The sequence below is a fragment of the Ursus americanus genome, chromosome 13, assembly GCF_024610735.1.
Source record: "Ursus americanus isolate L20-20 chromosome 13, mUrsAme1.1.p, whole genome shotgun sequence".
NCBI lineage: Eukaryota > Metazoa > Chordata > Mammalia > Carnivora > Ursidae > Ursus > Ursus americanus.
Genome location: NC_142139.1, coordinates 14713440 through 14728029, shown reverse-complemented (window position 1 = coordinate 14728029; position 14590 = coordinate 14713440). Strand labels below are relative to the sequence as shown.

At 40.4% G+C, this 14590-nt stretch overlaps 1 protein-coding gene across 1 annotated transcript in view; it reads left to right on the top strand.

The window, feature by feature from the left end:
* Positions 1 to 13856, top strand: part of NDNF (neuron derived neurotrophic factor) — a 47675-nt gene extending 33819 nt beyond the window's left edge. Inside the window, exons 3-4 of the mRNA XM_045799060.2 lie at positions 3260 to 3384; positions 5314 to 13856. Of these exons, the coding sequence (XP_045655016.1) occupies positions 3260 to 3384; positions 5314 to 6707 (1519 nt within the window). The 3' untranslated portion in view covers positions 6708 to 13856. The remainder of the gene's footprint in view (positions 1 to 3259; positions 3385 to 5313) is intronic.
* The last annotated feature ends 734 nt before the right edge of the window (positions 13857 to 14590 follow it).

Below are 14590 nucleotides of genomic sequence, written 5' to 3'. Positions count from 1 at the left end.
AAACCATAATGAGATGCCACCTCACACCTGTCGGAATGACTATTATCAAAAATACAAGAGATATCAAATATTAGCAAGAATGTGGAGAAATGGGAATCCTCATGCACTGTTGGTGGAAATATAAATTGGTACAGCCACTATGGAAGACAGTAATAGTCCCTCAAAAGAGTATAAGTTTAACTCTCATATAATCTAGCAATTCCACTTCTGGGTATCCATCCAAAGAAAATGAGGGGATGTAATGTACAGCATGGTGACCACAGTCAATATTATTTTGCATATTATGTAACTTGATACGGTTACGGGGGAAGGAGACTTACTGTGATGATCATCTCACCGTGTATACATAAATCGTTATTTTGTACCTTTGAAATTAATATATTTCAATTGCATCTCAAGAAAAAGAGCTTAAATAGCTAAAATAATATGAAATTAAATGAATAGATATGATTCCTCAAGCGTTCACATTGTTTTATAAGAATAATATTTCTGGGGTTCCTGTGTGGCTCAGTTAATCACCCAACTCTTGATATCAGCTCAGGTTTTGATCTCAGGGTCGTGAGCTCGAGCCCTGTACTGGGCTCCATGCCGGGCGTGGAGCTTACTTAAACTAAAAAAAGTAAATAAATAATAATATTTCTTTGAACAATATGATTAGGTTCTGAGAATATTAAACCAAACGTAGTAAAAACTATCACGGTTCATTTACCTTTACTCCATCAACAATTTGGGCTCACGTAATGATTCTAAATATTTTGACCTTGAAAAATGATACATATTTGTTTATTCTTTCTTGTTTTTTTTACCCCGCAAATAATGATCAGGGGCTTTGGTATCTACATTTGGATGAAACGTTACCTCACCCTGAGTTGAGAGTTACAGCAACAATAGAAACATCATCTCTAGGAGTGAAATATGCAGCGGGAGGCACTCATAGACACTGTTGACATTACGACTAACGATGAAATTCCAGATAAAATTTAGCAGCAGCGGACAGCTTTTTTCATTACTTATTATTATGTTTACCACATAAATTCCAAAGACTAAATGGCTTATGGAGTGTTTATCCCTCAGCTTTGGCATTATAATCTGGGGCCATCTTTTCTTAGTTATTCATTACATTTCGGTCGGCCTCACCAGCCAGTATCTGGAGCACACAGATCACGCCCTATTATCAACGATTGCTGTTCTCTTCCCCAAGTGCTCTGTGTGTGGTAGCCAACAAATGTGTGTCGAATTGTTAAGTTTATTCAGATTATCTTTTATCCCTAATCATAAGTGCTTCCATATGAAAATGTTGAGTTAGAGGGACTCGCTGCTGTTTTATATGTACAATGAGTACCTTGTGAAATGCAAGAATTGTTTTGTCATTGGTTGCCTGTGGCCTGTACTTAAGTTAGTAAGATGCAGTTACTTTGGGAAATAAGCTACTTCCTTGTTAGAAATGAGAACAGAAGGTAGTAGATGAACTGACACGTTGATTTCTGCGTCAGCAATTAGCTCTGCTACCCACATAAAAATCGAAACCTAGAAGTTTTGAACACTTTTTTACTTACATGATGCCAAACAAAATATTTTGTTGTCCCTATGTCTTTGTAATATAGATGGGTTCAGCTGTGTGTGTATTGTTAATATATCCCATGCAGCCTGGCCAAAGGAACCAAATTCTGCTCTCCAAAAAGTAGACCGAATTGAAAATTAAGCCATCTGACACCTGTCTTGAAAGGTGTTTATGATACATATACCTTCCCACCCAGTAAATACTTCAGTCATCTAGTTATTTTGTCTAGATGACGTCTAACTTTACTATTCTATGAGCAAGTTGTTTTTATTTTTATAGAGTCTTTATTTGTCCTCCCACTGCCCTACCCCCACCTTCCTTCTTTCAATTCATATTTGAATGGTGAGGGGGGAAAGTCCTGATAGTGCCGTTCAGATCCTGTATCTTTAGATAGAAACAGACTTGAGGTGTTACGTCTCCTGGAGCTGGAACAATAAGGTTGGTGCCAGGATTCTTGGGTTCTATTAATTGATTTAATAATTGATCATTCAAAAATATTTATCAAGTGCCTACTATATGCAGAAATCAGTGCTAAAGGCTTGGAATACAATGACATGGCAAATGAACCCTAAGTGGGCCTCTGTAGAGAAAACGACAGTCAAATAATGCAAATATATAGTTACAAATTTCAATAAGTGCCCCAGGGGAAAGATGCAGGATACTCTGAGACTATCTGAGAACCTGACCCAGAATTAGGAGTCAGAAAAGGCAGCCCTGAATTCAGAAATGACACTTAAGTATGAGGAAGGGCAAATGGGTGCATTTCAGGCCTATGAAACAACATCCCAGAAGTTCCAATGTGGGGTGGATTCTGGGAAACCAGGGGAGCCCCCTGTGGTTTGGGCACAGAAGATGAGAGACCAGTAAGGTAAGCAGGGGTCCCACCAGTGAGGAAGTTTTAGACTCTGCAAACAATTAAGGACTTTTCCCCAAAAAGCTAAAGTCTAAACTTACTCATCAATTCATTCAACAAATATTTATTAAGAATTATTTTAGTCATGGGGCGCCTGGGTAGCGCAGTGGTTAAGCATCTGCCTTCGGCTCAGGGCGTGATCCCGGCGTTCTGGGATCGAGCCCCGCATCAGACTCCTCCGCTGTGAGCCTGCTTCTTCCTCTCCCGCTCCCCCTGCTTGTGTTCCCTCTCTCCCTGGCTGTCTCTCTGTCAAATAAATAAAATCTTTAAAAAAAAAAAAAAAAAGAATTATTTTAGTCTGGGGGCGCCTGGGTAGCGCAGTCGTTAAGCCTCTGCCTTCCGCTCAGGGCGTGATCCCAGCATTCTGGGATCGAGCCCCACATCAGGCTCCTCCGCTAGGAGTCTGCTTCTTCCTCTCCCACTCCCCTTGCTTGTGTTCCCTCTCTCACTGGCTGTCTCTCTATGTCAAATTAATAAATAAAATCTTAAAAAAAAAAAGAACCTATGTTTAAAAAAAAAAAAAGAATTATTTTAGTCTGTAAGTCCTCATCAATGAACCGAACACCCTGCCCTCTTAGAGCTTTCATTCTAGTTCGAGGAGATGGAATTATTATTTTCAGAAGAGTGAAAGAGAGCTTCACGGGTAGAAAGATAATATTTTCCGTAAGGGTAACAGAGTAAGTCTGTTAAATGAATAAAAACGAAACCCGTGATTTTTCCAGCGACTCTTGGTGTTAAGTCCTAGAATGAATGATCTCAGTCTGAATTGGTCCACTTCCCCACAGGTATTTCTTTGTGGTTGAAGAAGACAATACTCCATTATCAGTCACGGTGACTCCCTGCGATGCACCATTAGAGTGGAAGCTGAGTCTCCAAGAGCTGCCAGAGGAGGCGAGCGGGGACGGCTCCGGTAAGCAGCATGACCACTCTGGCCCCGGGCCTCTCGGTGGAGAGCTCAAAGACCTATGATGTGGACGGCCTTCTTTCGCTACGAAAGAGCAGTGTGGATGCATAGGGCAAGAAGCTGGAGACTTCGCAATGGGGATGAGAGAAATGGGGGATGGCTCCAAAGGACAGTGATCTTGGTAAAAAAAACCAGTTAAGGGAAACAGAGGCAGAGCGTGAAGGAGTGAGGAAAATGGAAAGGTTGGGACTAGACTCTCTAGCTGTGGTTTGCAATCTCCCCCAAACATTGGAATCAGCACTAGGGCCTTTAAAAACTACTGATGCCTGGATCCCACCCTTAGAGGTTCTTATTTAATTGTCCTGGCGTGTGATCTGGACATTGGGACTATTAAAAGCTCCCCCAAGGTGGTTCTGGTATGCAGTCAGGATCTCTGGAGAGTAAAGGGTGACACCAAAAAGAGGAGTAAAAAGGCATTGAGCACCATTGAAAGGCCAGGATGACAAGAAAGTCAGTAGGAGGGTATGTTAGGCATTTAAAGAAGATGCAGATGGTGGAAAGCAAATACCAAGTTATGGGGAACGAGAAGAGTCCATAGGAGGCCCCGGGGTGACCTGCTCCCTTTAAGGGGTGAAGGCTTCATAGCTTAAAGGGGAAGGCTTGGTGACTGGTGTCACACAAAGGATGCTAGCAAGATGCGCTACTTGTAGTGACCAGATGACAGGAAGTACGTCATCAGATAGAGAATAAATAACTGCTTGAGATTTTTCATATTATGGTTTGGGGATATGAAATTCTACATCCCTCACTAAATTTGCTGAAGCTGAACAATGTACATTCTCACACTGGCTACCCAGTCCTTCACCAAGTCTGTAAACTTATCTGGCATCGATGTGATATCTGATATTAACAATAAAAAGATAGAAAAATTTAGTTTGATTTTAATACTTTCCTCCCATAATTCCTAGACATGTGTTCTCTACACTGAAAATTAGGTACTCTTACTGGTGCTTTATATTCTATATTTTAATGAGAGACTGTCCAGTACTAGTAACAAGAGAAAAAGTAGTGAAATGGATGGCCATCAAAATGCAATCAGATTGAATCCTTTTGATAAACAGACTGACAGTAGGGATTAATCTCTAAAAGGTTTACAGTCTTTGACCTAAAACTTCCAATAATTGGAGTCTATCCTGAAGCTTTAATTTAAATTCAGAAAAACCTATATATATATATATATATATATACACACACACACACATATAAGCATTATCTTAAATTGTCAAAAATTGACCAACAGTATTATTTATATATTTATGAAAACATTGTTTTTTTAAAAATTATTATTTTATTATATAATAATAATTTTAAGTGAGAAAGGCAGGATTCAAAATGGATGTTTGTCTGGGAAGATATGTGTATGAAAATAAATGTTACTAAGTTATAGGGAAAGACAAAAAAATAATATCAATTTACATAAAACTATGTAAAGGACTGAATGGAAATGAATCAAAATATTAATGAAGGACTGTCTCAGGATCATGAATTAATGGATGATTTTTTATCTTATTCTTTTTTGTCTATTTCCCAATTATCTACTGGGAACATTATAATTTTTTAAAGATTTATTTATTTATTTGAGAGAGAGAGAGCACAAAGCACAAGTGGGGAGAGGGGCAGAGGGAGAGGAAGAGAGAATCCCAAGCCGACTCTCCGCTGAGCACGGATCCTGACTTGGGGCTCAGTCCCACAACCCTGAGATCATGACCTGCGCAGAACTCAAGAGTCGGATATTTAACCGACTGAGCCACCCAGGGGCCCCATATTATTATTTTTATACCAGAGAAAAAAGATAGTCTTAAAAATAGAATTTAAGGTGGGCGAGGCACAGCACATACCCTGACATGTAGCTTGTGCTTCTCTCGTGTCTTCTAGGTGACCCAGAGCCCCTGGAGCAGCAGAGGCAGCAGATCACTAATGAGGAAGGCACGGAATTATTCTCCTACAAAGGCAACGATGTGGAGTACTTTATATCTTCTAGTTCCCCATCTGGTTTATATCAGTTGGAGCTTCTTTCAACGGAGAAAGACACCCATTTCAAAGTCTATGCCACCACAACGCCGGAGTCTGATCAGCCCTACCCCGAATTACCTTATGACCCCAGAGTAGATGTCACCTCCCTGGGCCGCACCACGGTCACTTTGGCCTGGAAGCCGAGCCCCACGGCCTCCTTGCTGAGACAACCCATTCAGTACTGTGTGGTCATCAACAAAGAGCACAATTTCAAAAGTCTCTGTGCAGTAGAAGCCAAACTGAGCGCAGACGACGCTTTTATGATGGCTCCCAAACCCGGTCTGGACTTCAGCCCCTTTGACTTTGCCCATTTCGGGTTTCCTTCAGAGAATTCGGGTAAAGACCGCAGCTTCCTAGCAAAGCCTTCTCCGAAACTGGGGCGGCATGTCTACTCGAGGCCCAAGGTCGACATTCAGAAAATCTGCATCGGAAACAAGAACATCTTCACCGTCTCGGACCTGAAGCCCGACACGCAGTACTACTTCGACGTCTTCGTGGCCAACAGCAACAGCAACATGAGTACGGCGTACGTGGGCACCTTCGCCAGGACCAAGGAGGAAGCGAAACAGAAGACAGTGGAGCTAAAAGACGGGAAAGTCACGGATGTATTCGTCAAACGGAAGGGAGCCAAGTTTTTACGGTTTGCGCCAGTCTCTTCTCACCAAAAAGTCACTTTCTTTATTCACTCTTGTCTGGATGCTATTCAAATCCAAGTGCGAAGGGACGGGAAACTTCTCCTGTCTCAGAATGTGGAAGGCATTCGGCAGTTTCAGCTTCGAGGAAAGCCCAAAGCGAAGTATCTCATCCGACTGAAAGGACACAAGAAAGGAGCATCGATGTTGAAAATATTGGCTACCACGAGGCCTAGCAAGCAGCCGTTTCCCGCTCTTCCTGAAGACACAAGAATCAAAGCCTTCGACAAGCTCCGCACCTGTTCTTCGGCCACCGTGGCTTGGCTAGGCACTCAGGAGAGGAACAAGTTCTGCATCTACAAAAAGGAAGTGGACGACAGCTACAATGAAGACCAGAAGAAAAGAGAGCAGAACCAATGCCTAGGACCAGATACAAGGAAGAAGTCGGAAAAAGTCCTCTGTAAATATTTCCACAGTCAAAACCTACAGAAAGCAGTGACCACGGAGACAATTAAGGGACTTCTGCCCGGAAAGTCTTACCTGCTGGATGTGTATGTCATAGGACATGGGGGGCACTCGGTGAAGTATCAGAGTAAAGTCGTGAAAACCAGGAAGTTCTGTTAGTTACCTGATTACATAGACCCGCCGGAGAGACGTGGAATCACTTTCAGTATGAACTGACTACTCCCACGGCTGACGGGAGTGGTGACCGGTCCTTGGACTGTGGAGGGGAGGATATCAGCTTGTGTATATTGGTGTTTATGTGAGTCACTGTTGAGGAGACTTGTTCTAGTGTGCCTCAGTGGTACCTGGTGTGCGTCTGCTGCCCGTGTCAAAGAGAGAGGGCATCTGGAAGGAACTGCCATCCCTTGCTTTGACCACTGCATGAACTGCTTCTAAATTATTTTATTACCTGAAAATTTAAAATATGCCATGCATTGCACACATCCACAAATGCAGATCATTCCTCTCTATAGATGCTAGGATATATATAAATTATTTTATAAAGTCTTGTTTTAAATGTCAGTGTTTCTATGATTGTAAACTATTAAATTCTTTCCCTGTTAAAGTACAGATCTAATCTAAGTATATAATTAAGTGGACGGCCCTCTAGTCAGTTCTGTTGCTATTGTAAATTCTTATCTGTTGAGTAAAATGTTTAAATACTGTATGTATCTCATGTACAAAGTTGACATACATTATATTCATGTACATAAAATTAAAGATATTAGATTATATACTGTTCATTTTCCCAAGCAGCTACCACGGTGTATTCAATTTCTATTCTGTTCACAAAACTGCGCCCTTATATAATTTGGCCCCAGAAACGACCCTTCTTGTAATAGTTAAGATAGCACACTGCAGCTCTCTCAGGTTACTATGGCATTAGAGGTAGTTCCTACAGTTTGCTTTTGGAAGGTGAACTGGAGCCAGGTGTCATGAGAGTTGAGGGACTTCCAACAGACTTATTTTAAAAGAATAGATTAAGCCAAACACTGTAGCTCGATAAGGATTCAACAGGTCGTTCTTAACATCCTAAAATATATTACATTTATTTTAAAAATAAGCATCAATTTTAAGTACAAGATTGGGATATCCCAAGTATTTTCCATCTGCTTGAGTATTAGCAAGATAACGACTTCAATGTCTATCTGAAGCAATCTAGCAACCACCAGTTTGGACTTTATTTGGTAATGAGGAGATGACAGAAGCTACTGTTTTGATAACATTAACAGTCCGATACTTTGATTTTTCACGACTTTTTACAAAGTAAAATTTAGGCGTTAAGATAAAAGTTAGGCCAATAATAACAGAAACCATTTAACAAAGACTGCACAAAGAGCACCTTTAGATAATTTCATTCTCCACAGTTCTATACGTGAGTTGTCATGAGAACATTAGATCAGGAGTCAGAAGAGTGTAGAATTTGCAATCACCTAAGCTATATAACTTTAGGCAAATCTGTTAACTCCCACTGTCCCCCTTGCCCATTTATAAATTAGGCGGTGACGGATTTGGATAAGATGACATTAGAAGATACTTTGTATAAGACATTGTCTTTTGTAGAATTCTCTGATTCTGAAATTATAAAGCATTCCTATAGCTACAAGTGGGGACAGATGCAATCTCCTGACCTCTACACTGTCCCCTACTTGCTGGTACCACCCTTCATATGGTGGGCATGCGTCAGTAGCGTTCCTATGGAGTGGAGCATTATGCTATGGCTGAGGCAGTATACGCAGAGGTCATTATGAAAGGTCCCCTGATCACCTGAGGATAAAATATCTCTCCTAAAAATCCATTGTCCAACTTCTCTGGGTTATGATAGCAAAAGAAAATTGATCACATCTATATAAAACGGTAATGGTACCTGAAAGATTTTTAAAAAGAAAAAGAAAGGACATGTGCCCAGTGGCCATGTGGCCAGTCAACCTGGAAGGAGAACTTTAAAATTGACAACATCCCAGAGATGTTACAGCCTAAGCTATAAACGTGGTGCATTTGGAAGGAGAATCGACTTTCTCTTATTACTCACAAATATGTTATTATAGAGCAGTGCGCTAAATGGAACGACAGTGGATCAAAGAGTTATTGCAGCTTCCGAAGGCAATGGACTTACTCTCAGATATTGCTTAATGCCTGCAAACCCCTGGGAAGCCGGCCAAGTCAATTTAACCAAGCTTTTACCTTTCAGCCAGCTGCGATGGTGGTTTCTACATAGTCTGGATAAATTTGAGAATTCTTTCATGGCCCCAGTGAAATTTGCCTTTTAGAACTTACAGGAAAATTAAATGCACATTGTGAAACTTCTATCACTCATAAAGAAAGGGAAAAACCTATTAAAAATAAAGATCTCATTTACTAATGTGTTAGATTTTTAGGAGCACTCACGTGAACTGGAGACAACAAAGAGAAACTTTTCTTCATTAACAAAGAGCTAGAAAGTCTCTACTATGAAAGCACCACCTTGTCTTCATTAAAATCCTAGGATAGCTGTTTTGAGAACAGGGCATTTGGAATCCCAAGGATAGCCACAGTATCATTGAGGAGGGAAGAATCTTTAAGGACATTTAGTTCAAGGTCACCATCTTTATTTTTCAGGTACAAAAGAAATTGAAGACTAGAGAAATAAAAATAAAGTTCTCATAGTCCAAACAGATAAGTAGTGGAACTACCCAGATTCCAAAATACTTATCAGAGTATGAATCACTAATTCGTGGGCGGGGGGAGAGTCACTTACGGATCATTTTCCAAAAGGAAATAGATTTTTTGTCTTATTTATTATTGCAAAGCAACTTATTCTTAAAGGCCATTTCGGATTTTCTTAAGAATGTGTGTGTAACCGATAACTGACAACTTCAAACTTGTAAGAAAAAAATATGTTTAGTTATTTTCAAAGACACGAAGTATTTTAGGTTTTCATTCACACACAGACTTGGGGCTATAAGATCATTAATCAATTGTAATGATAAGCCCTGTATTTTTTAAATCTAAAACTATTCAGAATCTATGAAAAATTATACCAGATGAATGTCTTGGTTAAATTACTTTACAATCAATGTCTACATTAATTTTCTAAATGTGCATGGATTAAAGGGTATGTGCTGGAAAGGATATATCCATTTCTTATTTTCGTTACTCAGAGTACCTTTGAAAAAATTATGCTTTTGGTATCTTGAAAAGCCAAATGAAATGACTTCAATAAAAAAAATCACTTAGATGAACTTTACAGTTTGAAATCAGCTTAATGATTCTTAACAGATTGGGAGGTCCAGATGCATTCAATGAAAACACGCAGACACACACACTAAGTTTTGTATACAGTTCCAGGGTCTAATGGACCCAAAACCAATCAGGATCTCTTCCAGTACTTTACCAAACCCTCTTAGAGATCATCTATTTCAACTATGTCATTTTACAGATGAAGAAATTGAGGCCCAACAAGGCTAGAACCCAGATTCCTATACTCCCGATTTAACATTCGCCCTAGGTCTTCATGCTAAGCGTTTCTTTACTCCTCCAGAGTTGGCTGCTTTGTCTCTACTTCGTGGCTGGCTTCAAAGCAAAACAAAACAAGTTAGCATCTAACTTGAAAAACAAGGTCATTTGGAGCATCTCCAACCACTTCTTTCTCCACTTTGATAGGGTGTGATAGAGAAAAAATCATCTGGGAACTTGACATCGGGTTGTCTCAGCAGCACCAAGAGAAGAGACCAGGCCCGACTTCAGCTGTCCACACGAGCTGTGAGGCATCAGGGCACACTCCTCACTGGGTTTTTCCCAGAGAATTTTAGCCAGAAAAACATACAGTGGTTTGGGCTTTGGGCCTTTGTTGCCGCTTTGAAGGTGGAGATTGGGAGAGAGGAGGGCAGGGAGATGAAATAGAGCATGGAGAAAAGTAGGTTTTTATCTAATTTCCTTCTGTAAGGGGTCTGAGAGGACAAGGGCAGTGAGAGACCTACTGTAGCTTAACTTTATAAAGATTTGGGATTCTGTTTTATGTGCAAAATTACACTGGAAAATTTGACCTGGATCACCACTCACTCTATTAAAATTGTACCCGCTGATTGACACTCTCATTTCCTAGGAAGCGTTGATCATGTTATTTGGATAAGATTTTCCGTTCTGTTTATTCACATTCCTCCTTCTCAATCTTTGAGAAACAAAGTTAGTAATCAAAATTTAGAGAGAAAGGTACTGAGAATGGCTTTTCATAGCCACCCTTATACCTCTTTCAAAGATCTTTTTTAATGTTTTCAAAGTGTAAAATAAATAGAAGGCTATTTACTGCCAGCACAGACAAGTAATAGGTACCAAGCTGGGAGAGTGCATGGCCCTCGGCATAGTTACATTGCCGCCTTGTCATTATTCTTGTGATACTACTGAAGATATGATGGCATCAGCTACCCCAGGAGTGTTAGAGGGGGAGGAAAGTAGTGCGAGGAGGAACTTTGAGTCCTCATACAACACTCATTAAAAATAGAAATAAGGATGAATGTAATTCATCGTCCCATTAGGCTACAGGGGAGCACTTTCAGGTAAGTGTAAGGTTTTCTTGAAAATTGTCAGAAATGTAAAGTTTAGAGACTTCGAGCCGTGGACACATCAAGCACCCTCCCAGGATGTGGATGTATCCCAAGACTTCAGAATTTTAAATAATATTTGAATTAAGACAAAGGTGTAATACAGAGAAATTGGAGCATATCAGTTCTCACTGTGGGTGATGAGAATCAGACAGAAGAGTCTGGAAAAAAATAATCATCTTATAATAAGAGATGTAATGAATGTGTTGCTTTACTTCTGAGTCCAACATTGTTGTCAGAAACTGAGTTTTAAGTAGCAATTTCAAAATGTTTTGGTTCTCTCTCTTCTTGTATAAATACCTGCCGAGATTAATGTTGCCGTAATTTGGAAATAAGCAAATCTATTTCTTATCTATAGTTAGCTCTTGGTATAATCCTTCTAACTTGTGTAAATAAGGCAGCACAGAATAATATACACGGGGTTTTTTAAATGAATTTTGAAAATATTTTATTTATTTAGAGAGAGCGACTGCTAGCAGGGGAAGGGGCAGAAGGAGAGAGAGAATCCTCCAGCAGACTGTGCTGAGCTCAGAGCCCAATGTGGGGCTTGATCCCACAACCCTGAGATCATGACCTGAGTCAAAACCAAGAATCAGACGCTTAACCGACTGAGCCACCCAGGTGCCCCCGTATGCAGTTGTTTTAAGATACACTTGACAAAACCCCAAATGTCCATCCTTAATTATAACTCTGACAGGGTTTTGATCCTGAGAAAAACTGTTTATAACAAACAGAACCAAGTACATTAATACACAGTAGGGTTAGAGGTTAGACTGTTCAGTCTCATCCCTTCCTATAAAATGAACTCAGACCTATTAAATAGGATTAATGTGATAGTTGCTTTTACCATTCAGGCGGGAAATGTTCCACAAAGTCAGAACAAGAGCAGTTTTTAGAAGCAGCTTGTTACCCTCAAGAGCCACCGAGATATCCCCTAGACCTCCGCGTTTGACCCGTCTCATGCTCATCCGTGGATCCGTATGGCAAAGTCACTAGCTTGTGGCTTAACCATGTAACGGTTATAACAGCAGATCTAGTTTGCTATATGAGCCATTTGCTAAGAGCAACTGGTATAGTCACAAATACGGCCCATTTCCAGTGGCTGAGTTTCCATGTATCCATGTATCCGTAGCGACATTTAACGTGTCCTGCTCTTTCTGGACGGAGTAAGAATGTATACCTGAGACAGGAGGCACGTGAGACAAGCGAGAGAGACAAACAAGTATGCATATACTTTTTAAGTAACCAAATAAAATGTAACCAGTTTTACTATGGTAAAATGTCACTTTAAGAACAATTTTTAAAGAAATCACAGACTCTTTTGGCTGGCTCTTTTTAAATGGTAGTATTGAGTATCTCCTTCCTGCTGAAGAAAGCTTGCCATTCTTTCTCAAATAAAGAGTCCAAGATCTAAATTACAGGTTGCGGAATTTTTGCTTTTTTCCATTACGTACAGGATAACGGGTTCTTTTGGGTTATTCACGGGTGATCTCTTCAGGTATGGAAAAAGACGACAAAGATATGACAGCAGGGTAAGATCACAACATTGACATTTGAATTGCTTGTGTTTTCTGCAAGTTCTGTGGACTAATGGCAGAGAGCCGCGCTTCAAATACAGCTGTGTGCTGAGCAAACTTGACTGCTCTAAATTCTGAACGCCCGCTCCTTTGCCAATTCCATGGGCAAGCATTCCGGGAGGCCTGAGTTGAAATGTGCAGATAAATACTCAGTTCTGGGAGTTTTGGTGCCAAAGCATACAGAATATTTATGCTCTGCTATGGAAATCTTGGAAGCACAGAACTTCTGTTTTTAATGTCTCTGTGGATTTAAGACAGTGCTTGACTACTTATTACCTTTCATAAAACGTACTCCTACTTTAAAAATCTCTTGGTGACTTACCTATATTAAAAAGAGGAAAAGAATACTTTTTGATTCCACTGAGTTTTCTCTTCTCTATTGAAGTTAAGCTTCTAGGAGAAAGGACAGCCGTGGAAAGAGTATAGTAGAAACGGGACTTTTGGCGTGTGGGTTTTTTCTTTTTTTTTAACTCCTGTGATTTGAGCTTTCTCATTTGTAAAATGAGAAGACTGATGATCTCTAAGATTCCTTTTGGAAAAGCAGGGAAACGAACAACCTTTAAGGACATACTGAGTGCCAGGCGTGGGAAATACAGTTATTTAATCCTAAAAACTCTGAGATGAAGACATTATTGTAGTCTCACTGAACAGACAAGTACCCCAAAGCACAAAGGAATTACATAATGTGCTCAAGGTCACGAAGTGGATACAAGGTGGATACATCTGGCTTCAAAGTTCTGAATCTTTCTCCTTCCACTTGTGCGGTCGCGAGCTCCAGTGCTCATTAGTGAACCAGAATTCCATCAGAAGAGAATACATGAAGAGTAGGTTGATAAAAATGGGAAAAAGTTAAAATACATTTAAAGCTTGGCCTGGACATTTAGAAACAAATGATCTTTGACAGTTAAATACAGAGAGCTGGAGACAGGAGAGCATTCACAAAATACTGCTAAATTCCTTTAACTGGGCAGAATTTTTCCATTTTAATGATGTCTTATACTATGCCACAACAATCTTGCTCGGTATTTGCTTATAGACCGTATTATATATTGCTGTAATGCTCACATATGATATACTGTGTGTTGGTAAGATGATGCCAATAAACGTTTATTTGATGCTTCTGTGTTTTAGCATATAAACAGGTGTCTGTGGTGGTTTTACTTTTGTCTCAATTTTGCCTTTATACATATTTGCCTTCTTTTGTTACAGTTTTTTTAATGGCAGAAACTTACTGAATTATACGTGAAGCCCTGAGCGGAGGCATTATGGCATTAATTCACAGGACAGTCTTAGGAGGTGGATACTATTATTTTCCACATTCTACTGATGAAGAAACAAATCAAAGGTCAGAGAAGTTAAGGTGCTTCCCCAACATCACACAGCTAATACTGGGTACAGCCCAGTGTCAAATCCAGGGTTATAGATAAAGCCAATGCTGGAAGGCATGGCTCGTATACCTTGCTTTTGGTTTCTATGGAATCCACGGGCACACATTCACTTTCACAGTATGTTGGACTTGTGTTCATTTCACCAAGGATTTGCTTTCTTGGTGCATCAGGTACTTGCTATGAATACCCTTCTGATACACATTCTTACTCTTTGCTCCCGTACAAAGTCTTCCTCCGTATTTCGCACTGAAGAGGCACATAGCTATTGCCTGAGTCCCAGACCGAGAGCTGGCGAGCCCTGTGCCCTGCGTGGGGAAGGAGGGAGCTGCTGACGAGTTTCGGGTACTGCCTTTGCGGCTGGGAAGGTAGCTGACGTGGCTTCTTTGGTGGTGCTCTTTCCTAGACAATGCGAAGGAGGGATGAGGGCCCTGCTGCCTCTCTTGCCCCTCCCCCACTTT